This window comes from Desmodus rotundus, chromosome 3 (assembly GCF_022682495.2).
Source record: "Desmodus rotundus isolate HL8 chromosome 3, HLdesRot8A.1, whole genome shotgun sequence".
NCBI lineage: Eukaryota > Metazoa > Chordata > Mammalia > Chiroptera > Phyllostomidae > Desmodus > Desmodus rotundus.
The window spans coordinates 32,144,022-32,169,226 of record NC_071389.1 but is presented as its reverse complement, the minus strand read 5'-3'; the positions used below and the strand labels follow the sequence as shown (position 1 = coordinate 32,169,226).

The 25,205-nt window shown below is 38.2% G+C and overlaps 1 protein-coding gene across 6 annotated transcripts in view; it reads left to right on the top strand.

Moving 5' to 3' along the window:
* SPATA6 (spermatogenesis associated 6) overlaps positions 1-25,205 on the top strand; it is a 97,712-nt gene that overhangs the window by 16,817 nt on the left and 55,690 nt on the right. For 5 of the 6 annotated variants that reach the window (XM_045204175.2, XM_024571069.3, XM_045204173.2 and 2 more), the window contains exons 2-5: positions 387-524; positions 2,037-2,085; positions 18,481-18,522; positions 19,561-19,685. In XM_045204175.2, coding sequence (XP_045060110.2) covers positions 387-524; positions 2,037-2,085; positions 18,481-18,522; positions 19,561-19,685 — 354 coding nt within the window. The remainder of the gene's footprint in view (positions 1-386; positions 525-2,036; positions 2,086-18,480; positions 18,523-19,560; positions 19,686-25,205) is intronic. The other variant, XM_053919913.1, reaches the window with a different exon arrangement.

The following is a 25,205-nucleotide window of genomic DNA, read 5'->3' as shown; positions in this document are numbered from 1 at the left end:
TTTATTGGTATTTTTTGTCTTTATTTCTGCTGATTCTTAACCTTCATGATTAAGTAATGCTAAATAAGTTTATGTCAGCGTTTAGCATAGAGTGGGCGCCTAAGGCCAACTGTTCAAAACTATTAGTGTCTGTCCCAAGAGCCAGTACCTAGAGCTTCAAATGTGGCACAAACATGGAAAGATCAAAGATTTCTCAAAGGGACGAAAGCTACAAAGGCATTTTCTTTAACTCTGTAAATGCTAGAATCTCTCTCTGTCTTTTTATTTGTGCATATTTTTTATTAGCTTAGCAGACTTGTGTTTTTATGCTACATTTTATGTCATTTTAGCACGATCGATCAGGGAATTCATAGAGCAGGTACATCCGTCTACCTGATTTCTTTCAGGTGACCTGTCCAGGAGTGGTGCTGAAAGACAAGGAGGACATCTACCTTAGCATCTGTGTGTTTGGCCAATACAAAAAGACACAATGTGTCCCAGCCACTTTCCCATTGGTCTTCAATGCCAGAATGGTGTTTGAAAAGGTGAGTTCAAATCTCACATCAAAATTAACAAACAAAATTAAGATAGTTACAAATTTTGAATAAAATTCCAGAACGCAATTATTATTGCTGACTATGTACTTTGATTTAATTCAAAGGAAGATTTGTCACATAAATTTAGAGGCTTGAAAGTACATATGCATTATTTCACTTAGCATAATGCTCTCCAGTTCCATCCATGCCATTGCAAAGGGGTGAGGGACAAATACCATATGATCTCACCTTTAACTGGAACATAATCAACAGAAGAAAAAAGCAAACAAAATATAACCAGAGACATTGAAGTTAAGAACATTGTAACAATGGCCAGAGGGGAGTGGGGAGGGGATAGTGGGGAGAGAGGTCTATAGGAGCTACTATAAAGGACACAAGTACAAAATCAAGGCTCCGGGGGGGTGGAGGTGGGGGAGGGAGGTGGGACTGACTGGGGTGGGGTGGAGGGATGGGGAGAAAATGCAGACAATTGTAACTGAATAAAAAAAATAAATTAATTTAAAAAAAGAAAGTACATATGCATTATGTTTTACACTGAATCCATTTATCTTTTTCATGCTGGGTCAATTTATTTCTAAAATTGTGATAGTGGACTTCATGTAAAATATAGCACCTTGAATTCTAAATAATAGTTTCATAAAAATGAGACAGGAAATATTAATTGATAAGAACAGATCATATTTTACTATGGCTGTCTTGTGATACTTTTTTCTATAAGTCTCTTTTCTTTTCTTTCCCTAAAACCTCTGCTTTTGGATATACCAGTTGTATTTCTTACTTTTAAAGTTTCCTTCCTTCTCTATTGCCCTCTCTCTGTCGCTCCTTCCCTCCTTTCCTTCTTCCCTCCCTCCCTTCTCCCCTTTCTCCACAAAAATTACCTAATAACCTGCTCCATTCCATGCACTTTTAAAAGCACTGGGTAGACAAACATCTTTCTCCTCTTAGAACTTTCATTTTAATGGGAGAAAGAGGTAATAATTAAGTAAACACAGAAATAATATAATTTGAGATAGTGGTAAGTGTCATGAAGGGAATAAAGGGAGGTAAGGGGCATAGGGGGACTGAGGGATAGGGGGATTGTCTATTTAGGCAATTACATTTAAACTGAGCCTGAATTATGGGGCAGAATCAGTTTTTTGAAGGTCTAGGGGAAAAGCATTCTGAGCAGAGGAATAGCAAATAAAAAGGCTTCCTGTTAGACACAGCTAGATGAGTTGGAGGAACACCAAGAAGGCCAATATGACCATGGTAACGAGACAAAGGAAGAATGCTAGCAGATGAGGTTAGAGGGTGGCAGAGCCAGCTACAGTGTTTGTAAAATCTTCCATAGTGATCATGGGAAGCAGAGAGGAAGTGATAGTTCTCAGGAAGGTCAAAAGTTTCTTTGTTTGGGAAAGGCATATTTTGGGAACCACAGGGAAGAAACAAAGACTATGTTATATGTATGTTCCTTTCACTTCCTCTTCTCCCTCCTGCCTCCCTCTCCACGCTCCCCTGTAGGTGTTCCCAGAAGCAGTGGACCCTGGAGATGTGGTTGCTCAGCTGGAATGTAAGTTTTTAACTTTGCAATCCAGATCCTAAGACACTTTAGAATTATGCTCTTTAATCTTGAATTAATAAAAGTTAAAAAGGGCTTAATAAGAATTTAAAAAATCTTGAGCACTTTTTTTTTTTTTGGAATTTCAGAATATACCTGGATATGATTAAAAAAAAAACAGCGTACTGCAGAGAGGCTGGGAATTTTTTCTTTTTCTGTGGTTAGTCTGTGGAAAACAAAAAGGCTTATTGGAACTTTTTATTGATTAAGATAATGTAGATTGTTTATAATGGAAGAACAGAGATTCATATTAGGTAGGGCTCTGCCCTGCAGGCAAAAATATGTCTTTACTCTCAGTCTATTGCAAATCAAGAGAGTAAATAATAGAGGATTGATGTAATGGTAGTTTAAAGTATATGTTTTGCATTTTTTACAATGTTATATTTTCTCGGCTGAGGATAACAGTAAATTCTTCAAAGTACTAGGAGTCAACTGTAAAAAGGTACAGCTGTTTGAGAGAGCAGCCGTACAAAGGTACACACTTGGGAAGAGTTATTTGAGCTGTGGATGTAAAATGAAAAGCTCCGTTTTTACCCTTGTATTCAGAAAGGGATCACGGATCACCAGGCTGGTCCAATATGTAATGCGGATCAAAAGGTCAGCGCTCTTGGGCATCAGCAGTGGCACTCGTCCCCTCCACACCTCCCTCCGTCCACTCCCCACTGGGACTCCCGCAGTGCAGTCGGGAACCTGGCGCAGCACTCGGGTCTGGGCCTATGGCAGGGACCGGGGCTGGCTCGTCTTTCATTCAGGGATTTTACCGTTTAGTGACTCTCCTCCAGGGAATTCTTTATGGCCTGTGACAATATCTTATTTTTTTATAGCTGTTCTGCCACTTGCTCTTCTGGCTTTCACTGTAGCAGACTAACTCAGTGGCAGTTTGGTGCCAGTGGGTGTATGATTTTTAATATTTCCTGAACATTTTACTCAGTATCTGGAAAATTGTGTATCTTAGAAGGTATGAGGATAATTATATCATCATTATGAAGTTCTTCTGTTATAAAAATACATATCTATCAATAATTGAATCTCAAAAACAAACAAGCAGAGCAGAAACAGGCTTGTAGATAGATACAGAGGAAGTTTTGATGATTGCCAGATGGGAGGGGGTTGGGAGGATGGGCGAAAGAGATGAAGGGATTAACGCGTACAAATTGGTAGTTACAGAACGGTCATGGGGATATAAAGGACAGCATAGGGAGTATAGTCAATAATATCGTAACAACTGTACATGGTGTCAGATGGGTGCTGGATTTATCAGGGTGACCAGTTAGTAGGTTACATAATGTCTAAGCCCTAGGTTGCACTCTTGGAACTAATACAATATTGTATGTCAACTGTAACTGAAAAATAAAAAAAATTATTTAAAGTAAAAAAAATTTTTAATAACTTTTTTCTGTTTGATTTGAAATTTTGGGGCTATGAAAGAATATTTAGTCATTATCATTATTTAGAAATTTTAATGCCTAGATTTCCCTGATTCCATTTTTCTCTTAGGTCTCTTCTACCCATCACTGACGTTTCACTTCTTGGTATCTTTCTGAACTTCACCTTCCTCTGCCTTGGCTTTAAATATTGGTGGGCCACTGTCCTCACTTCTTTGATCTCTTTTTCCTTAGTTTCTCCTTTTTCCTTATATACTCTCCAAAGACTTGGTTTTATATATATATTACCTCTTTTCTGAGGATTTCCACATCAGTCTTTAGCCCTGACCTCTTTTGTGAGCTTTGGGCCCCTTTTACTTTTTTTACTCTCAGTTTTGCAATCTTTCATTGTCCCTCACCCTCATTAATATGAAAAATTAAAGACACACTAAAAGTAGGAGGAGAGAATGTTGAAGTACCACATACCTACTACACAGCTTCAACTATGTTTGACGTATTGCCAGTCTTATTACATGTTCACCCTGATGCTTAAAAATATTGTTGGGATAGTTAATTCTATACGTGCACCTTTCACCTCAAATACTCTGGCATGACCTCTAGCTGATAAAGACATATCTCTCTCTATATATATATATCTATATGTATATAGATATACATAGATATGTATAATATATGACATATAAATATATAAGATATATGAATATTTATACATACACATATATCTCCATCATGCTGGTATCACACCTAACAAAATTAATGTAATTCCTTAATAACATCAAATATGTAGTCATTGTGCAGATTTCACCAGTAGCCACCAAAATGTCTTTTAAGGTTGGTTTGCTAAAATCAGGATCGAGTCCAGGTGTGGTTCACACATTGTGTATGACTGTTTAGCTCTTAAGCACCTTTTTTTTCTGTGGTAGTGTTCTTTACTTTTTTCTTTTTTAATGCTGTGAATTTGTTTGAAAAGCCAGGCCCTTTAGAATGCCCCACAATTTGGATTTGGCTAATTGCTTTCTTAAATTGCTAGTTAGCTTGTTTATTACTTGTATTATAAAATTGAAATGAGCTCTAGAGAGCTGATTAAATTCAGACTGATTTTGTTTTTTGGTAAGAATCCTTCATAGTTGGTGATGTGTCATTATTGCATCGTGTCAAGTGACATTTAGTGTCTGACTGTCTTAAGTTTAGTGACGTTAAGATTGATCATTTGGCCCCAGGCAGCATCGGCTCCCTCCTCCATTATGAAGTTCCTCATCAGCCTTTCCTCTAATAGCTTCAGCGTTCGTTGAGATCCGTCTTTTCATTAGGAGTTACCAAATGTGATATTTTAAAATGATGTTGTCATACTTTCTGTATTTATTAGTTTCTATCCTAGCAATGTTTTTTCTTTATTAGCAGTTTGGTTACTGTGAAATACAGTTCTTATAGAAAAGGTAGAGTCATTCTTCTCTCCTTTCCTTTAATAGTTTTAGTGAGTTATAGTTCACATCTCACAAAATTCACCCACTGTAACTGCAGTTAAGTGATTTCTAGAAAACTTAAACAGGCGTGAACCATCCTCACAATCCAGTTTGGAAAAATTCCGTCACTCCCAGAAGCTCCCTGATACTTATTTGCAGTCTTTCTCTGTACCCTCTTCCAGTCCCCAGGAACCACTGATGTATTTTCTGTCTCTTTGTATTTGCCTTTTCTAGAAATTTAATATAAATGGATTAATATAATATGTAGCTTTTTGTGTCTGGCTTCATTCACTTAGAATAATGCTTCTGAGATTTATCTATGTTGTCTTATGTGTTAGTAGTTCATTCCTTTCTATTGATGAATATTATTTTGTTGTATGGGACTTAATTCCCCTTCCAAGAATTCCAAAACATTGCTGAGAGAAATTAAAGATCAGCTTTAAAAAATGCAGTGCTGCACAATGTTCATAGATCAGAGCTCTGAGGACAGTTCTTCCAAAGTTTGTCTTTAGATTTAACGTTGTTTCCAGCTCTGGCCCTTTGGGGAGACATTAGGATTGCTCCTAGCGTGTGGCTGTCACGAACAATGTTGCCGTAAATATACAGCCATATGCTGGCTTGGTTGCAAGTATGTTCCACTTTTTAAGAAACTGTCAACAGGTTTTCCAAAGTCACTGGACCATTTTTATTCCCACCAGCAGAGTATGGAGGCTTAAGTTTCTCCACGTCATCCCCACGACTCGGTATGCTCAGTCTCTAGAACACGGCCATTTGAGGGGGTGTTTAGTGCTATCTCGTATTTCAGGAATGACTGAATGATGTTGAACATCTTTCCATGTGGTTGTCAGCTATTTATATATACTTTCTTGTACAATGTTTATTTAAATCTTTCACCCGTTTTTGAATTGGGTGGTGTATCTTATGGAGTTGCAAGGTTTTCTTCTTTTATACAAATATTCTAAATGTAAGTCCTTTATTAGGTATATGATTTATAAATATTTTTACCCGTCTGTGGCTTCTCTTTTTATTCTCTTAATGGTGTCTTTTGAAGAATAAGTTATGAAGGCCAATGTATCATTTATTTAATGGATCATGTTTTTGGTATCATGTCTGTGAAAGAAATCTTTGTTTAACCCAAGGTCACTAGTTCTCCTATCTTTTCTTCTAGAGATTTTATAGTTTTATTTCTTACATTTAGGCCTATGATCCGTTTTGAGTTAATTTTTGTGTGTGGTGAGTGGTAAGGGTCTCTAGACCCTCCATGCCTCCCTTCCTTACCTCCCTCTCTCCTTTCTCCCTTCCTCCCTCTCCAGCCCTCCCTTTCGATACGTGGCTATACAGTTGTCACAACATTATTTGCTGAAGAAACCATGCTTTCCCCCATTTACTTGCATTCTCACTTTTGATGAAACCAATGGACTCTGAATGTGAGAGGTTACTGCAGGGCTCTAGTCTGTTCCATTCATCTGTGTGGCTATCCTAGAGTCAGCTTATCAATTTTTGCATAAAAGCTTGATGGAAATTTAATAGGAAGAGTATTGAATAGGAATAATGTTGATAGAAATAATGTTAAATCTAGAAATAAATTTTGGGAGAAGTGCCTTTATAAACTATCATATCTCTAATCTGTGAACATGGTGTGTTCATTTCTTGTAGCTGATTATTAATTTCTCTAAGCAATGTTTTGTAGTTTTCAGTATACAGATTATAAATTTCTTTTGTTAAGTTTATTTGTATTTTATTTTTACTATTATGAATGCTATTATACTATTATGAATAGAATTGTATTTAAAATTTTAGTTTTGAGTTCTTATTTGCTATTCTATAGAAATAACATTGATCTTAGGTACTGATATTAAACTTTGAACCTGCCAAACTTGTTTTTAGTTCAGGCAGAGTTTTTGTTATTATTGTTGTTATTTTATAGATTAATTTTATATACAAAATTATATGGCCTGAGAATAAAAGCAGTTTTACTTTTTCCTTCCAATCTGTATGCTTTTAATTTTTTCTTGCCTTACTTACTACCCTGGCTCGAGTCTTCAGTATAATGTTAAAAAGAAGTGGTGAAAGCAAACCTTCTTTTTTTTAAAATTTTTATTGTTATTCAGTTACAGTTGTATGCCTTTTCTCCCCATCCCTCCACCCCACCCTAGGCCGAACCCACCTTCCTCCCCCAACTCCACCCTCCCCTTGATTTTGTCCATGTGTCCTTTATAGTAGTTCCTGTAATCCCCTCTCCCCACTCTCACCTCCCCACTCCCCCCTGGCTATTGTTAGATTGTTCTTAACTTCAATGTCTCTGGTTATATTTTGTTTGCTTTTTTCTTCTGTTGATTATATTCCAGTTAAAGGTGAGATCATATGGTAATTGTCCCTCACCATCTGGCTTATTTCACTTAGTATAATGCTTTCCAGTTCCATCCATGCTGTTGCAAAGGATATAAGCTCCTTCTTTCTCTCTGCTGTGTAGAATTCCATTGTGTAAATATACCATAGTTTTTGGATCCACTCATTTGCTGATGGGCACTTAGGTTACTTCCAGTACTTGGCTATTGTAAATTGTGCTGCTATGAACATTGGGGTGCATAGGTTCTTTTGAATAAGTGTTTCAGGGCTCTTAGGGTATAATGCCAGCAGTGGAATTGCTGGGTCGAAAGACAGTTCCATTTTTAGTTTTCTGAGGAAATTCCATACTGTTTTCCACAGTGGCCGCACCAGTCTGCATTCCCACCAACAGTGCACGAGCGTTCCCCCCAGCCTCCCAGCACTTGTTGTTTGTTGGTTTGTTTATGATGGCCGCTCTGACCGGTGCTCTTTTTTCTTTTCTTCCATGGTTGGCCTAAAGGCTTATCAATTTTGGTCATATTTTTTTGAGAATTAATTCTTTATTTCAGTGATTTGTTTTCTATTTTCTTTTCTATTATTGATTTTAATTTTAATGCTTATTACTCCTTTCTTCTACCACTTGGTATATGATTTTTTCTGAAAATATTCTAAGTATACTTGAAAAGAATGATTATTTTGCTCTTATTGGTTCAGTTATTCTATATCAATCTATTTCTATTACTTGGTGAGGTTAGTTGAGAATGTTCAAGGCTTCTGTATTCTTGCTGACTTTTATTTCTTGGGGGCTAGAAGAGGTCTGGTTGTTTTATCAATTATTGAGAGAAGAACATTTGAATGTTCCACTATAATTATTGAATTTTCTGTTGCTCCTTTCATTTTTATCCGTTTTTGCTTCATATAATGTGCTGGTTATTGATTTACTACCCCACAATTCCAATTCAATCTTTGTGCCTGATCTGTGGAAGTTGATCTGGCCCTTTAAATATTTGTTTCTTTCCAGCTGGCCCTGAAGCTTTGTAGTAGAGGGCCCTGGAGTAACATTGTGGAGGGAAAGAGTTTTGCTTCCAGATGTGTGTGTGCCTACTCGGCAGGCTCCTGCCCTGTGCCTGTTTTATCCCCAGGACCAGACTTCTGTGGCTCTTGCAGACTCTGGTGCCCAGATATTTCCATACGCTGTGGCCAACAGCAGTGTCCCGTAACTGTTCCCCCGGGTGGTTTCGTAGTGAAGTGCCTCTGGTGAAGCGCCTCCCTGGCACCCCAGAGGAATGATTTGTGACAAGTTCCAGAAGGCAGATTTCCAGTAAGTTCTATTGGCAAGGCACGAGAGCAGCTTCTCTCTCTCAGTGAGCCAAGGCCGCACTCTCTCTAGCAAGTTCTGGATCTGAGCACTGGGGCCCGAGAGCTCGGGGAGAGAGAGCTCTTCCTCCCAGCTCTGGTTGCACCCGGGGCGGAAGGCTCTCCTCTCTGCTATCCCCGTATGCTTTAAGGTCTCTTTACCTCTTCCTAGACTATCCCTCATCACTTTAGCCCCCCTCCTAGTTAATAGTTCTTTATATTAAAATTTCCCTGTGTGGTTTCTCTCTCCTAATTGGATCCAGACTGATATATTTATTTTGAGGCTCTGTTTTAATTGCTTATACCTTTATAATTTTGATATCTTCCTCAATCTTAACCTCATTTATGACAGTAAAATTTCATGGCAGCAAAATTGCAGCAATTTCAGGCCTCATATCTCTCTGTCATGTTCTAAAAATAAGAGGTCTGTGTTCCATAACTTCCATCAGGTCTTCAGATTTATTCTAATAACAGTGAGATGAAGGATGTATTGAATAGTATGCTCTTGGCTTAGCTTGAACATGTCTTTGTTTCAGGTGGTACCTGTTCACCTTTGTCAGAACTACATAGGTCTCTAATGGGAGGTGAAAAGAGAGGGATTGAATGGCGTGGGGATAGCTCATAGATGTCTCTACAGTGAGCCTTCAAACTTAGAGTGATGGTAGAAATGGTAGAAACAGCCCCTTCAAATATGATACAAAGTTGAGCCCAAAGAAGAGAGCAGATTTTATGTCAGTGAATGTAAAGGGAAGTATTTCAAGTAAGGAGACACTGAATCTATGTGGATTCTTCCAGAATTTCCACTTACCTATTCTCCACAGGAATTGTGAGTTACATATATCATTTCCCATGTGTAACATACAAAACTAACGTGTGCTTGTCTGTCTGACTGTCTAAAACCCAAAATGCAGTAATTAAAAATGTGTTGTCTAAAAGCAAATTGAATGTGGCCCACATGCTCAAGGAGATTCTGGGATCCCCTTAATTGGGCAGCCTGATAAATAGTCCTTGAGTAACCTCAGGTAAAATGCTTACAACAGTCTTCGGCACACAGTAAACACTTAAAAATATACCTTGGTAATTACTCTTGGTGGTGTGTTATTGTTGGGTTGGCCAAGAAGTTCACTTGTTTTTTTCTGTAAGATGGCTCTAGCAGCACTTAGTTGTCTTACTTCATTTGAAACGATTTTGTTGTATTGTGACAGCTGTCACATTAGCATGCATTATAAAAAGCTTATCAAAATTGGTGAATTTTTGTGTAGCCACTTTAATATTGAAATGGAAGAAATAAGCAACATTTTTGGCATATTATGCTTTATTATTTTATGAAAGGTTAATATGCAATTGAAATGCAATAAATGATTTGTGCTGTGTATGGAAAAGGTGCTGTGACTGATCAAACATGTCAAAAGTGGTTTGCAAAGTTTCATGATGGAGATTTCTTGCTGGACGATGCCCCACAGTCGGGTCAACCAGTTGAAGTTGATAGCGATCAAATAGAGACATTGACTGAGAACAATCAATGTTCTACCACATGAAAGATAGCTCACATACTCAAATATCCAAATCAGTAAAGTTACTGGTGAAAATTAAAAATGTGTCTTTAGTTTTATGGAAAAAACTAAGCCAAGATTTTGGCCAACCCAATACTATTGTTATTAGTGGAAAACTTACCAGTTCCATTTCATACCTCTAAGGAAATTCCAGATGCCCAGAATCACCTAAGATGCTGGGGAAGTATGTGAGGGCTGTCCAGAAAAATTCCAGCCATTGCTAATATAACAAGAATGGTTTGCGTGACATCAATGTAACCTGGCAGCCAAGGAGAGTGGACTGGAGTGTGCATGCATGAACAATGACGACTTCACTGTACTAGTCAGTGGGGGTGGTAGACACCATTGAGTGAGCATGTGTACTGTGGCTGTCACATTCATAATGACTGAGCGAGTAGAGCGATGAATCTGCATCTGATTTTGCGTTAAGCTTGATCATTCCTCCGTGGAAACTATTTAGATGATTCAGAAGGCTGCAGCTATGGGCAGCTGGTGATTGGCAGCTTCATCATGATAACGTGCCTGCTCGTGCATCACGTCTTGTGAAGAGTTTTTTGGTGAAACATCAAATCACCCAGGTGACTCAGCCTTCTACAGCCCAGAGTTGGTGCCCTGCAATTCCTGGCTTTTCCCAAAACAAAAATCACCCTTGAAAAGGAAGAGATTTCAGACCTTTGATGAGATTCAGGAAAATATGATGGGGCAGCTGATGGTGATTTGAAGAACTGTGTGAGGTCCCAAGGTGCCTACTTTGAAGAGGACTGAGGTATCATTGTCCTTTGTACAATGTTTCTTGTATCTTATATCTTCAATAAATGTTTCTATTTTTCATATGTCATGGCTGGATACCTTCTGGACAGACCTCATATATTTATGATATAGAAAATAATATTAAGTGCCAATGATATTAACGGCATAAATGGATATTTTACATTCATAGAGAAGATATTCTCTTTAGGGAGATGGTTTTAAGTCTGGAATTTACCAGAATAAAATTAGGTATAGCTACAACTATATTCTGTGAACCATTTTTAAGCAAGAAGGGGAATGCAAAGTTTCTGCTTCTTTGTTGAAACTGGGGGTTTACATCCTTTCTCACTGAAGGTTTAGATTCTCTTCTACTCACACACACACACACACACACACACAGTATACTGATACAAACACACTGTGTGAAAAGCTCTTCATACGGTAAGCACCATGCTTTCTCCCTCTCTTTCCAGTCACTGCTCAAATGTATCACTACAATGAGAAGCCTTGCTTACCATGTATCTAAAAGAGCAACACGTTTGGCTCAGTATCTCACCCACTATCCCATTGTCTTTAAGAGCTACCATATCTTCTACACCAGGATATTGTATACTTTTAATATTTCCACCAGGACAGCAGGTGTAAAAGGTACCTCAGGGCAAACAGTGATGAATGGTCCTCCTCGTTTTCTTACTAGTGCTGTTATTTATTCTATATTTCCTTTCTTTAGAATGACAGTTTTATAAGATCAGAGACTTTTTCTGTTTTGTTTGCTATATCTCTAGAGCATATGACAATACATGTTATATGCTGGAAATTTGATATCCAAGGAGTTAAATAAAATATCGTAATACCTGCTTCTCATCATTACTTTTATGAGTATTGGATCTATCCTACTGAGATACCTACTTGTAGTGTTATAATCCTTTGATTAGCAAATATATTTTGTATTTGGAATTTTGTAACAGCTGTTCTGGCTTCGTTCCCTTCAACATTTGGATCAAGAGAAGATAATGATCTTTATTTATATTGCAGTGGATTACTAGGTGTCCCTATTGCTTTCTCCTGCCTGTAGGGAAAAATGGCAGTTGCACGAGAGCCCTTGCTTTTCAGCTTCTGGGAACAAGTGCTCACCTGGTGTTTGCAGTTTTTTAAATGCTTCAGGTGTAGATTTGAAGGCTGAGAATAAATCCTCAGAGTCTGTGGGTGTGAATATCCTTGCCTGGATCCTCAGGAGAGCTTATAGAGGACTCAGAATGCGTATTTTATTTTATTTGTTTTTTAAATTTAATCTTTATTTTAAATGCGCAGTGGCAAATGCATTCTAATGAATTCACCTTCACCTTTGTAGTTAGGGCAAGTAAATCAGTGTTTAGAAAAATTATTATAGCAATTGTTCTTGCTGATACTGAGAGTTAACAGCATTCTGGCACTCTCTCAAGATACTTCCTGAGCTTTTGATTTGCTACACGTGACTAGGATTTCTGGAGTTTTACAGTACACATACTTTGTAACTCACACTAAAAGTACATGAAAATGAAATTTTTTCAGAAGAGGGAAGAAAATTGTCATTACTTGGTTATAAGATGAAGGACAACTATAAAATGAGGTTAATTCCATTACATGTTCCAGCAGATGTAACTTACATAGCTTAGATTTGGTTTCCAGCAACATTCCTTTTCTGGAGTGATTCTGGCTGGGGTGGGGCATTTTCGATTTACTTCTGTCTTTTATAAAAGGGCTGTTTCCTTCCTTGGCTTGATTTTAGACTTTCATTTTTCTTTATGAAATAATTTTTGCATTAATTTTAATATCCTGTAGGACTTGCTCTTAGACCAGACATACATGTATATGTGTGTATACATATACATACATGTAAATGCTACTGTCTTACCTTTTTAAATTTGTTTTTTATTTATATCAAAATGTTACTTTTAGTAGGTTATAGAATTACACTATTTTACTTTATAGCAGAGTTACATATAGTACACAGTGCTTCTCACAAAAACAGCAGTGCTGTGACCTCCCTCTCCTTCGTCATTCCCCACTCCCCTATGGACTGCTTTTCATTTTCTTGAAACTTGTTTTTCTCTGTACTCCCCTACGTATCTCTAACATGCTTGTACTGCCTTTGAAACATTTTTATTTTTGATTTTGGATAGTATCTCTACTTTCTCTTATGGAAAACGAGGATATAAATACTTTTCATAAATTCTCTGCTTGCTCTCAAAACCTACACATGGCCAGTTTCTGTCTTCCTTTCCTTTTAACATAGTATATTACAATTTTGGTTTATATTTTTATGACCATATTAAAAGTATTTTTAGCTGACCATGTGGTATACATACCGTGATTACTTTCCTGCAGGAATTTTGTTTTTTCCTTGAATTAATAATTTTTCCCCTGTGTTTGCTTTTATAATTTTAGCTTTTTATTTTGTGCTTAACCCCGATTCTCCCTCAGGTATTTAAATCATTTTCTCAAAGTTTAACGTTCTTTCACTTATAAGTCATTTCTTTTTGCTTAGATACATAAAATATTTTTTAAGTCTTGATAGTTTCCTAGAATATGTCCTAAAGTATTTTTTTATGGCTTGTTATTCTTAGATATGTGTTCTCTTTTATTTATAGATTCTTTTTTTTTTAATTTCTGCAAAGTTTCCTAAACTATACTATTTATTATTTATTTTCTTCCTTTACCTTAGTTTTCTTCATCAGGCTCTAGTATGTTGAATATCTTTTGCCTGTTTAATATTTGTTATTTTCCCTCATATTTAAATATTTTGTTTCTTCATGATTAAGAAAGATCCCATTTTTTGTTAAATTTCTCTTAAAGTGTTATCTGTTGCGCTTATTTGGTTTTGTTACAGTTTAATGTGCATTTTTGAAATGCCTTCTCTTTCTACTTCTTTCCTGAGTTGTACTATCTCACTTTTGTTTTTCTAAATTTGATTGATGCAGTTGTTCAGATTCTGGTATTACTTTATTATTTTTAAGTAGTAGATTACAGTTTTGATCTGTCTGGCAAACCCGCTCCGTCAGCATTAGTTTGGTGTTGCCGGTAGACTCCTGAACCTCAGATAGGTGCCACCACAGTTTGCTTCTCAGTGTTACCTTCCAGTCTTTTCCTTCTTGGAGAACTTCCTCTCTGATTTGTCGTGTAGACACCCTAAGCATATCCATGTCTCCTACCAGATGTCTTTGCTCAAACTCCAATATTCTTAAGATGACTCTGTTTCCTACTTCACTGACAGACACTGAGGCCCCAGTAGTGATACGCCTCAGTTTCCTATACTATGTACCCTTGTCCCAAAAGTCACCTGCGTCACTTCTCATTCTTATCTTCTTTCCCCTGGTCCTAGAGGATGAAGTTTCTCTGTTCTGCTCAAAGTGATTTTGGATACTGGTTTCCGTGACGCATCTCCTCATGCCATTCCTAGAGCCTTGGTTATTACATTTTAATTTTTTTCCCTCTGTATCTTCCCATTTCTCTCTTGTTACACCCACTCCATATAAACATGCTGCACATTCCCATCTTAAAAAAAGAAGTATTCCCTGTCTTCATCTTCGCTCCCATCTAGCTACTGTCCTATTTCTTTATCCTATTCCTCATTCATAATTCTTCTTCACCTCATACTTATTTTGTAAATCACTACTTTCTAGTTCCAGCAGCCTTGTTAATGAAAACAGTGCAAGCTTTGAAGACAGCTAGTTGTAGCCGAGCTCAAATCTCAGCTCAGGAAGTTACTATCTTTGCTAACCTTAACCTTATTTTTTTAATTCGTAAAATGGAGATAATCACTTGCTAGAGTGGTTTTGAGGATTTGTGTGAAGCTTACAGGAGCTCAGTCCTGGTACACAAGATATTCTCCAAATGATAGTAATTAATATTATTGTATTGGCGACCCATATTATTTAGTGCATTTTCTGGTTTGTTTGTAAACATGTCTTTCAAATAGTTGAGGTTGCAGAATGAGTGACCTCAGGAAAAATAGTGTTGATATGTATAGAAAATTATGACACTGAGCTTATCCTGTTTGCTTAATTTGTTTGATTTCTAAATGAAATTTTATTTTGTGTTCAGATAGTTTTGAAAAGACAGGGCTGTCCTTTAAGAGCCTGTTTCTTATTTCAGTACCATCTTTAATATCAGTTCTTTTCTGTTTTTCCATTTATTGGTAATGGGATGAGAAACAGCCATGATATACTCATGAAATACGTTGTGTGATTCAAGGGGTGGTAAAAAGTTGTTTTTCCACTGACCTATGATTCGAATTAAGATTTGTCATTTTTTAAAACTTTTCCATTGCCTGTACAGATTCTGTCACTGAGATAACGCAGGGCAGGGGTGTCCAGCCCACGGCCTGCAGGCCGCACACGGCCCAGCATGGCTGTGAATGCGGCCCAACACAAAACTGTAAATTTATTTAAAACATTATGAAATTTTTTTTGATTACATATCACAATGTATTTAATGTGTGGCTAAAGACAACTCTGCTTCTTCTGAGTGGCCCAGACATGCCAAAAGGTTGGACACCCCTGATGGGGATTCAGAAATGAATAAAATACAGGCTCTTTGTTCAAATGAGTATTTTTCTTCCCTTCTTTTGTAAATCCATTACACAGTGTTAGATCCTCTTACTCTATCCTTTTTTTTCTCCTTTATATGTTCACCATCCTTTTGACTTCTTGTGCTTCTCTCAAATATATATATTTGTCTTCCAATTCTAAAAATCTCTCTTTGGTCATTTGTAATTTGCTGATAAATCCATCCATCATGTTTTATTTTTAAGTTAAAATTTTTTCATTTGGTTGTTTATAATTGTTTCCAGTTCTCTGTTAAACATTCTCAATCTTGCATTTTATTTTGTTTTCTCGTAAGTTTTTATTTATTATTGTATTTTTCCCATTACCATTTGTCCCCCTTATACCCACCTTCCCCTGCAATCACCACACTGTTGTCCATGTCCATGAGTGCTTTTTCCTTTTTGCTTCTCTCCACTCTCTAACCTCCCCCAGCAACAGCTGTCATCCTGCTCTCTATCTATGAGTCTCTTTCTATTTTGCTTGTTCATTCAGTTTATTCATTAGATTCCACATATGAGTGAAATCATATGGTATTTGTCTCTCTCCAAATGGCTTATTTCACTTAGCCTAATGTTCTTCAGGTCCATCCATGCTATTGCATGATAAATTTTCTTCTTTTTTATGGCCAAATAGTATTCCATTGTGTAAATGTCCCATAGTTGTTTTATCTACTCATCTACTAATGAACACTCGGGCTGCTCCCATATCTTGGTGATTATAAACAATGCTGCAGTGAACATAGGGGTGCTTACAGTCTTTTGAATTAGTGTTTCAGGTTTCTTTGGATAAATTTCCAGAAGTGGGATCACTGGGTTATAAGACAGCTCCATTCTTGATTTTTTGAGCTATCTCCATACTGTTTTCCATAGTGGCTGTGCCAATCTGCATTCCCACCAACAGTGCAAAAGGGTTGCTCTTTCTCCACATCCTCACCAGCACTTGCTGTTTGTTGATTTATTGATGATGGCCATTGTGACTGATGTGAGGTGATATCTCAAAAGTCTTTGCATGGAAAAGCAAACCATCAACAAAATAAAAAGACAGCCCACTGAAAGGGAGAACATATTTGCCAATACATCTGATAAGGGATTAATATCCAAAATTTATAAGAATTTACCAAACTCAACACCAAAAAAAATGCAATTCAATTAAAAAATGGGTAAAGGATCTGAACAGACACTTCTCCAAAGAGGGCACACAAATGACCAGCAGACTTATGAAAAGATGCTCAACATCACTAATCATCAGAGAAATGCAAATTGTATTTTATTTTATTGAGCATATCAAGCATATTTTAAGTCTCAGTCTGATATTTTTTTTCTGAACCTCCTGTTTATCTGCTTTTATTATCTGTTATTTCTCTCAGTTTTTAATCCCAATAGTTATTTTTTTTCTATTTACTTGATCAGTTTTCATTGAATGTAAAAATTGTAGAAATAATTCAAAACTGTAGATGAGGATATTTTCCTTCAGATCAGACTTCTGATTGTTTTGGCAGATTACTAGGGAGCCCTAGCAATTCTGGATCACCCTAATTCAGACAGGATTTTGTATGATTCAGATTTAGGCCTCAGTTCCTAGGTGGCCGTCTTTAGTATGTTTGGCCTGCTATAACAAATACCAGAGACTGAGAGGCTTATTAAACAGTAGAAATTCGTTTCTCGCAGTTCTGGAGGCTGGAAAGTCCCAGATCGAGGCATCAGTTTCTGTGTCTGTCTGGGTACCTTTTCTGTTCATTCAGGGCCATCTTATCTCTGTGTTCTCACATGGCGGAGGGGGCACGGAGGCTTTTTAGTGTCTTCTATAAGGCCACTGATTCTGTTTATGAGGACTTTGCCCTAATTACCTCCCAAAGGTCTGAACTCCAAATACTACACTGGGGGTTAGGATTTCAACATATGAATTTTAGGGGCTACAAGCATTCAGTATATAGCACTGGCTACCTATTTTAGTTGACTGTTTACTCTTGTGTGTCTTTTTAAGATCCAGTTCTATAGTCTAGCCTGTTAATCTGGTCATTGTCTCGTATCCGCAGACCCCCCTCCCGTCTCTTTCCAAGATCATGATACTCCAATTTTTGTTCCTCTAACTTCATGAGCTTATTAAAAGCTATCAGAGAACAGAGGATTTTCAAGATAGTGTGTATGATATTATAATGATGGGAATATGTCATTATACATTTGCCCAAACCCACAGAATATATTGCATGAAGAGTAAACCGTAAGGCACACTATGGGCTTTGGGTGATTATGATATGTCAATATAGGTTCATCCTTAGTAGAAAACGTACCATTCCTGTGAGTGATGTTGATACTGGGGGAGGTTACTCATGTGTGGTGGCAGGGGATATTACAGGAGATCTCTGTACCTCCCTGTCAATTGTGTTGTAAACCTAAAACTACACTAAAAAAATCAGTCTTAAAAAAATCAGAAAGAAAACTTCAGAGAGGTGGAAAGTTTTATTTCTTCTATAGATTAGTGAAGCCATAAAAACATTATATATACACATACACACACACACACATATATATAGATACACACACACACATATATACCGTACTTTTCGGACTATAAGACTCACTGGACCTTAAGACGTACCTAGGTTTTAGAGTTTTAGAGGAGGAAAATAGGGGAAAAAACCTCACTCCACCACCACCCCCTCCCCCACAGAGAGCCAGGTAAGCTACATTCGGACTATAAGATGCACCCCCCATTTTCCTCCCAAATTTGGGGGGGCGGTGAAAGTGTGTCTTATAGTCCCAAAAATATGGTATATACATACACACAATATATATACCAAGATATAAATATATGTAAAATGTAGTATATTCAGTAGTTACTTTAATTTGTAGATAGTTCTACGGTAAAATAAATAGCATTTGTTTGTTATTAATTTGTTTAAGGAAATTTTTCTTTAACCTTTCAGATGATACAGCATTGTTTGAGTTGATTCAACTAGTTCCACCAGGTACTGTATTATGTTTTGGTAAAGTAAGTGACATGTGAACCCATTTCAGTGAAATGCTTTTTAAATATCTCATCTTTTTCTTTTCTTCTGAAATTAAGAATGATTTTGAGTTTCTAGTATTGGTCCACTATGTGTAAAATGTCAATAGATCAAAATAATTTATACAGGAAGGTTAACATAAATGGCATTTGAACACACTGTTCTAAAGTTGAAGAAATAGAACTGAATGAAAGTGAAAATAACCTGGTTTCATTCTAGTGTATTTTCTGACATTCATAAAAACTGACTGTTAGGTTTTTGTGATTTTTCTAAAATTATATGCTTTGTTGATCATGTAGTCAGTTATCTTTGTTTTTGTGGGTAGACTGTTATTGGGAGTGAAGGAGAAAACCTTACCTATTTAGCAAACATTACAAATCCCTAGAATAGGCAGAGTTAAAATATGGAGGATAGTTTTATTTCTGTTATTGATATCTATGATTATAGGAGAAATCTATATTAGTCAAGTACTTATTTATGTGAAAAGAGCTATATTTTATTGGAAACTAATAATTTGAAAAATGTTGAACATTAAATATATACCAAATTCAGATAACCACAAATTCCAGAAAATGTTTATATTTTTTTCAGCATGTAATTAATACCTTATAATGGCAGGTAGAAAACAACAGAAGATAGAAAAATTAGTGGAGACTGTAATTAAATTTCAGATGTGTACATGTCATTAGCAACTTGATACATTTACAAAGACTTTTTTTTTAAAGAAACTCATAGCTACTCACTAAAGTTAGATGAATATTCATTCCTCGTCCTCCTACAAAAGGGGGTATGATAATTAGAAAAGTGTGCTCCATGTCTGAATAAGGAAATGCGTTCATCCATGTAACATAACTTTAATTTTCCTTTCATAGAAAAAACCATGACCCCGAAGCAGGTATTTCAGTAAGGCATCAGGCATTATGTATATTGCACCTGACGATTCGGTTCCTAAATAGAATATTTTGTTATAATTTGAATCACAGGATCTCTCTCTTGTAGTGGGGGAAACGCTGTCTGCGTATGATGAAAACACACGCGATTTCATGTTTCCGGGCCCGAACCAGCTCTCGGGGCACCACGACTCCAACCGCCAGGTCACCATGAGCAGGATTCCTGGCCTTCGCGTAAGTGCCCGCTGTCCTCCGAACTGCTTTGTGAGGACGCCCAGTCGCTGTTAGCCCACTGCGGAGCCCTCGGTATCTGAAGTGTGAGGAGCTATTTCCAAGTTTAACTTGGTTTAATCACAATGGTTTTCTGAAAGTACAGTGTTATGTTAAACGTACTGACATTAAATGAAAATAAGTAAACGAAACCCATGTATCTACCCCCAAACTAACAAATGCTATTTTGTCTTATATTCTTCACATTTCTCCCCTTTCTTCACCTCTCCTACCCCTCCTCTCTACCACCCTATCTTTCTCTTTGTCTCTCTTCTCTCTTTTCTATATTTTTCTCAAAGAATGACCAATAAGCATTTTGGAAGGTGCTCAACTCAGTAACATTTAAGAAAATCCAATTAAAACAACCACATGTTTTCATTTTTACAGCCATAAAAAATGGTAAAATTTAATAAATTTGACAATATCAGAAGTGTGAAGGAAGGAGACTCTCTTATGCTGCTGCGCCATGTAAATTGGGAACAGCCACAATTAAGAATTATCTAGGAAAGGCGAAGGTTCCCATAGCCTGCGACACTCTAGGTAATATGTCGGTGACGCGCTTTCACTGGTACACTGAGAGCCTTAGTGTCCACTTGCGGCACTGTTTCTAATAGCGCAAAATGGAAATGCCTGAAATGTTCGTTAGTGGGATTTGGCTAGATTGCTACACGTTCATGTAAAGGAAATCTGTATCTATACACCTAGAAGTGAAAGCTGCTTTGTGACGGCAGACTCTCCCCCAAAGTCTTCCAACTTCCTTCTGCTTTCACTGGATGATTTCAAAATATTTCCATCCCTGAAAATGGCTTCCACTTACAGAAATGGAGAAAAGCCTATGCTGTTTCAAAGAAGAAAAAAGCAAAACTTACCTAGCTTGAAACAACTTGGACATTTTTTACTAACTTTGTGAAATGCTAGAGTAGCCTGAGTAGAGAGTGGGGTGGTGAGAGCCAGTATGGTGAACTAAGTAATTTCTCCTGCAGCTCTAAATTGGTGCTATGCTCTAGCCTAGGACACAACAACGTCAGCTTGTGAAAATGTGGAAGTTGACTAGCAAATCTCTGAAAACGTACCTTGTTGGGGATATTTTTAGTATCCATTAGCCACATTCTATATTATGAAAGTCTTCTAAGAGTGTTTTAGCAACTGTCTAGAAACTTGCAATGAAAAAATGTCTGACTTTAAATTATGGTCTTTTAAAAGTAATTTAAAATGCTACAGTATACCAAATTGGTAATATAAATATAACAGTGTGGACCATTAACAGTTATCTTTCTTCATTTAATTTGAGTTATTCTTACATATGACAAATACTCAGAAGATATTGCATTGCTAAGGCATTTTATTTTTTTAAGATTTTATTTATTTTTAGAGAGAGGGGAAGGGCAGGCAAAAGAGAGAGAAACATTAATGTGTGGTTGCCTCCCACGGGTCCCCCTACTGGGGACCTGGCCTACAACCTAGGCATGTGTCCTGACTGGGAATCAAACTGGCAACCCTTTGATTTGCAGGTCCGTGCTCAATCCACTGAGCTACACCAGCCAGTGCACTGAGGCCTTTTGTATATATGTATGGGACTTCTGGTAATGGTGGTATAAAGGGAAAGTTTGGCCAATTCCTCTCTCCACACAAAATAAGTATAAAACTGGACAAAATTGTCACAAACATGAGTTTCAGGACACTGGAAGCTGATTGTCAGTTAAGATAATTAAGATAAATTAAGAGTGTTTATGTTTGAATAACTGCTGAAGCTTTGGGTGAAAGTGGGAGTATGTGGCCTTCTTGCCTGGGACTGCTCCCACACCCTCCTTGGCCAGTGAAATTGTGGCTTCACCAAACCTGCATGCAGCTGGGTAGAAAAATCAGTAGCTCTTTTACTGTAGGGGACAGAATTAATTGTGGGCAGTGAGACTATGATATTGTGATTTATAATAAATACACATATACATTTGGTTTTTAGCCCCTTTCGGGTACAGATTGGTTGCCAAGGGAACCAACCTTGCAATTAGAGGGTTAGAACTCTCAGCACTGCCCTGGACTTCTAGAAAGGGGAGGGGGCTGGAGATTGTGTTCAGTTACCAACGGACAGCGATACAGTCAATCATGCTTATGTAGTGAGGCTTCCATAAATGCCCAACAGGGCCGGGGTCAGAGATCCTCCGGGTTGGTGAGCATGTGGAGAGAGGGGCTGGAAGAGTGACGTGCCCAGAGAAGGCACGGAAGGAAGATCTGTGTCCCTTCCCACACTCTGCCCTGCAGATGTCTTCCATCTAGATGTTCATCTGCATCCTTACTATGGTGAACAGTGAACTGTTATCCTGAGTTCTGTGAGCTACTCTGGCCAATTAATTGAACCCCAGGAGGGGGTCATGGGAACCTTTCATTCATAGCCAACTGGTCAGAAGCAAAGGTGACAAAGTAGCGATTGGCATCTAAAGTGGGTTGGAGACAGTTTTGTGGGACTAACCTGTGGGATCTGGAGCTGTTGCCAGGTAGGCAGTATTAAAGCTGAGTTAAACTGTAGGATACCACGCATGTCACAGAGAACTGCTTGGTGACATTGGAAAACCTATATGCTGAAACTGGTGTCAGAATCCTAGGGGTAAATAATGTGGCCCACCTTTCCTCGGAATTCTTGTGACATAGGCACCTGAGTCTTAGGCTATCCTCCTGAGCCCATCACTGTGGCCGGGACTCAAATCACACCTGGGATTACAGTCTGGCACTCACAGACTGCCTGAGTGAACTCGAGCAAAGCACTGTAACACAGAGACACCACAGGGTTGTAGGATGGATTAAAGTTAGTGATATGATGGAGGCTGTGGAGATCAGGACGGAGGTAATGATGGTGGTGGTGGTGGTGATGGCATCTCCTTTAGACTGTCAACATCACAGAAACAGAATCTGTGATTTTCTCACTTTTGAAATTTACTCTTAGCACAGTAGTTTGTCTGGAGTGGGTAGTTAAATGTCTCTTGATTGGATTAAATGAATGAGTTACATCTTATTGGAGCCTTTATAGAGTAACTGACATTGGAGATGGCGTGATGATTAATTTTGTGTGTCAACTTGGTTGGGTCATGGCACCCAGTTGTTTGGTCAAACACTGGTCTAGGTATTGCTGTGAAGATATTTGTAGATGTGATTAACATTTCCAAACAGTTGACTTTGAGTTTAGGTTTATCATTGCTCTTGATAATGTGGGTAAAACTCATCCAGTTAATTGAATGCCCAAAGAGCAAAAACTGAAGTTTCCTGCGGAATGAAGGATTCTGCCTCTAGACTATAACACAGAAACACTGCCTGAGTTCCCTGCCTGCCGGCTGCTTACAGCTTTTTCACTCAAGACTGCAGTATCAATTTTTGCCTGAATTGACTACCTGCCAGCCTGCCCTATGAATTTGGACTTGCTGCTCTCACAACTGTGAGAAACGTTTCTTAAAATCTAGTGCTCTCCCTCTCTCTTCTTGCAGACACACATATCCTACTAGTTCTGTTTCTTTGGGGAACCCAAATGACACATACGCGTTTTGAAAGACCAATAAAAATAATGACTAAAGCATTATTTACTATGTGACCAGCAGTATATGGAGTGATCAATTGCAGTCCAGGCTACGGTAGTTATAAAATATGTCCACAAATGATTTGACACTCCTCTTTTCCAATGGCAGAGCTAATTCCATGGACAACATGGTGCTGACAGATACAGCGTGGTGAAGTGACAGTATTAGACTTTAGACTGGGTCATTAAATGCATTGTGGCTTTCTCTTTGCGTTCACTTTTGTATCCCTCCCTCTGTGGGTAGCCAGCTGCCATGTATGAGGATATTCGAGCAGCTCTGAATGTTCTGCAAAGGGCAGAAGTTGAACAGCGTTGCTGGAGTGTTTGTGAAAGATTGAAGAGCCTTGAAGAAGCTCAGGTGCGTGTTTGCAGGAAAGTGAGGCAGATGTTTTTGAGAACTAGGAGAAAAAAGAATTCTTGTGACATAAAGGCAGAAAGGTCGACAGTAGAGTCCCCTGCAAGCAATGTGGCTGTGGAAAAACGCCGCATGAAATGGGGGTCTGTACAAGGAGACTTCCAGAGAGGCTTCTCCTTGCTGCTTATGGAAAAATACGAGAGTTGAGAGAAAAATCAAAGGAAAGGCGGTTAGACATAAAGGAGTTGGAACTTACTGTTTCTGAAGATTCCCAGCCTTTCCCAATGGCCAGCAAGATAAACTGCGATCCAGTCTTCTGAGCAAAAGTCATTCCAGGGCACTTTCAGGGAATTGTGGTCTGATGGGGAAACCAAGCGTGTGACTGTAAAATTCTTCATTAAAATCTCAGTGAGACCCAAGATGTTGCCCCAGAAAATAATTCAATTATAAGTTTAAAAAAATACTTAAGGGCATTATCCCTCAGCAATTGCAGAAGAATCCCAAGATAGAGAAGAGTATGGCTTTTGTCTAAAGGCATGAACTCTAATAACATTTTTCATGAGAGATCCAAAATGTTTTTAAGAACATTACAATGGCCGAAACATCACCAGCTTGGTTTGAAAAGGTGAGAGACGTGAAAAATGAAAAGGCCTTTGGCCCCCAGAATTCTATTTACAGGACCAAAGCTCAGAACATGTGCAGCGACAGACATGGTCTACCTCTCATTACAAAGGAATGATAATTCACAGGTTGGAAGCAAGAGCCCAGACTGTGGAGCCAGGAGCCATGGCTGGTCCATGCTCTCTCTCGTAGGACCTCAGTGTAGTTTACACACGAGAGGTAGTTCATGGTCAGAGGGTAGATGCAGGTGGTTTTAAAACATGTCCACAAATTTTTTGTACTCCTTTACTAGAAAGTAAGCCTAATTCCTTTATCCGTGGGCTGCTCTTAGTGACTCTAATGAATAGAATATGACAGAAGTGTGTTACACTTCTGAGACCACGTCACAAAAGGAGTGTGGCTTCCTCCTTGCCTTGCTCCGGGATCACTGCTGTTGGGAGAACTAGCTGCCGTGCGATGAGGACGCTCCAGCGGCCCTGTGGAGAGAGAGGTGTGTTTGATGAGGAACTGAGCCCTCGCTGAGAGCTGGAAAAGGATGGAGGGCTCCAGCCAAAGCTGTGGGAATGGGCCTTCTCCAGAAGCAGTCCCTCCACGCCCAGCAGAGCCTTCAGACGCCTGCAGCCCAAATGACATCTTGATGGCAATCTCAGGAGACATTTGAGCCAGAGCCCCTCAGTTTACTGTCTGCCAGATTCCTTCCCCATAGAAACTATGTGAGATAATAAGTATTTACTGATGTTTTATATGTTATCGGCAATGGGTAACTAATGAAGAGGCATAGGGGAGATCATTAGTGGTAGATATGTTTGCAGAAAAACAATTGCTCAGTTCATTTTTAGGCAAGTCAGATTTGCTTTTCTGAAACGTGTGTGATGCTTGAAACTTTAAACTCATTAGGTCACAGGCTGGGTTTGTAGATGTTTGGCTTCCATGGTACCACAGTGAA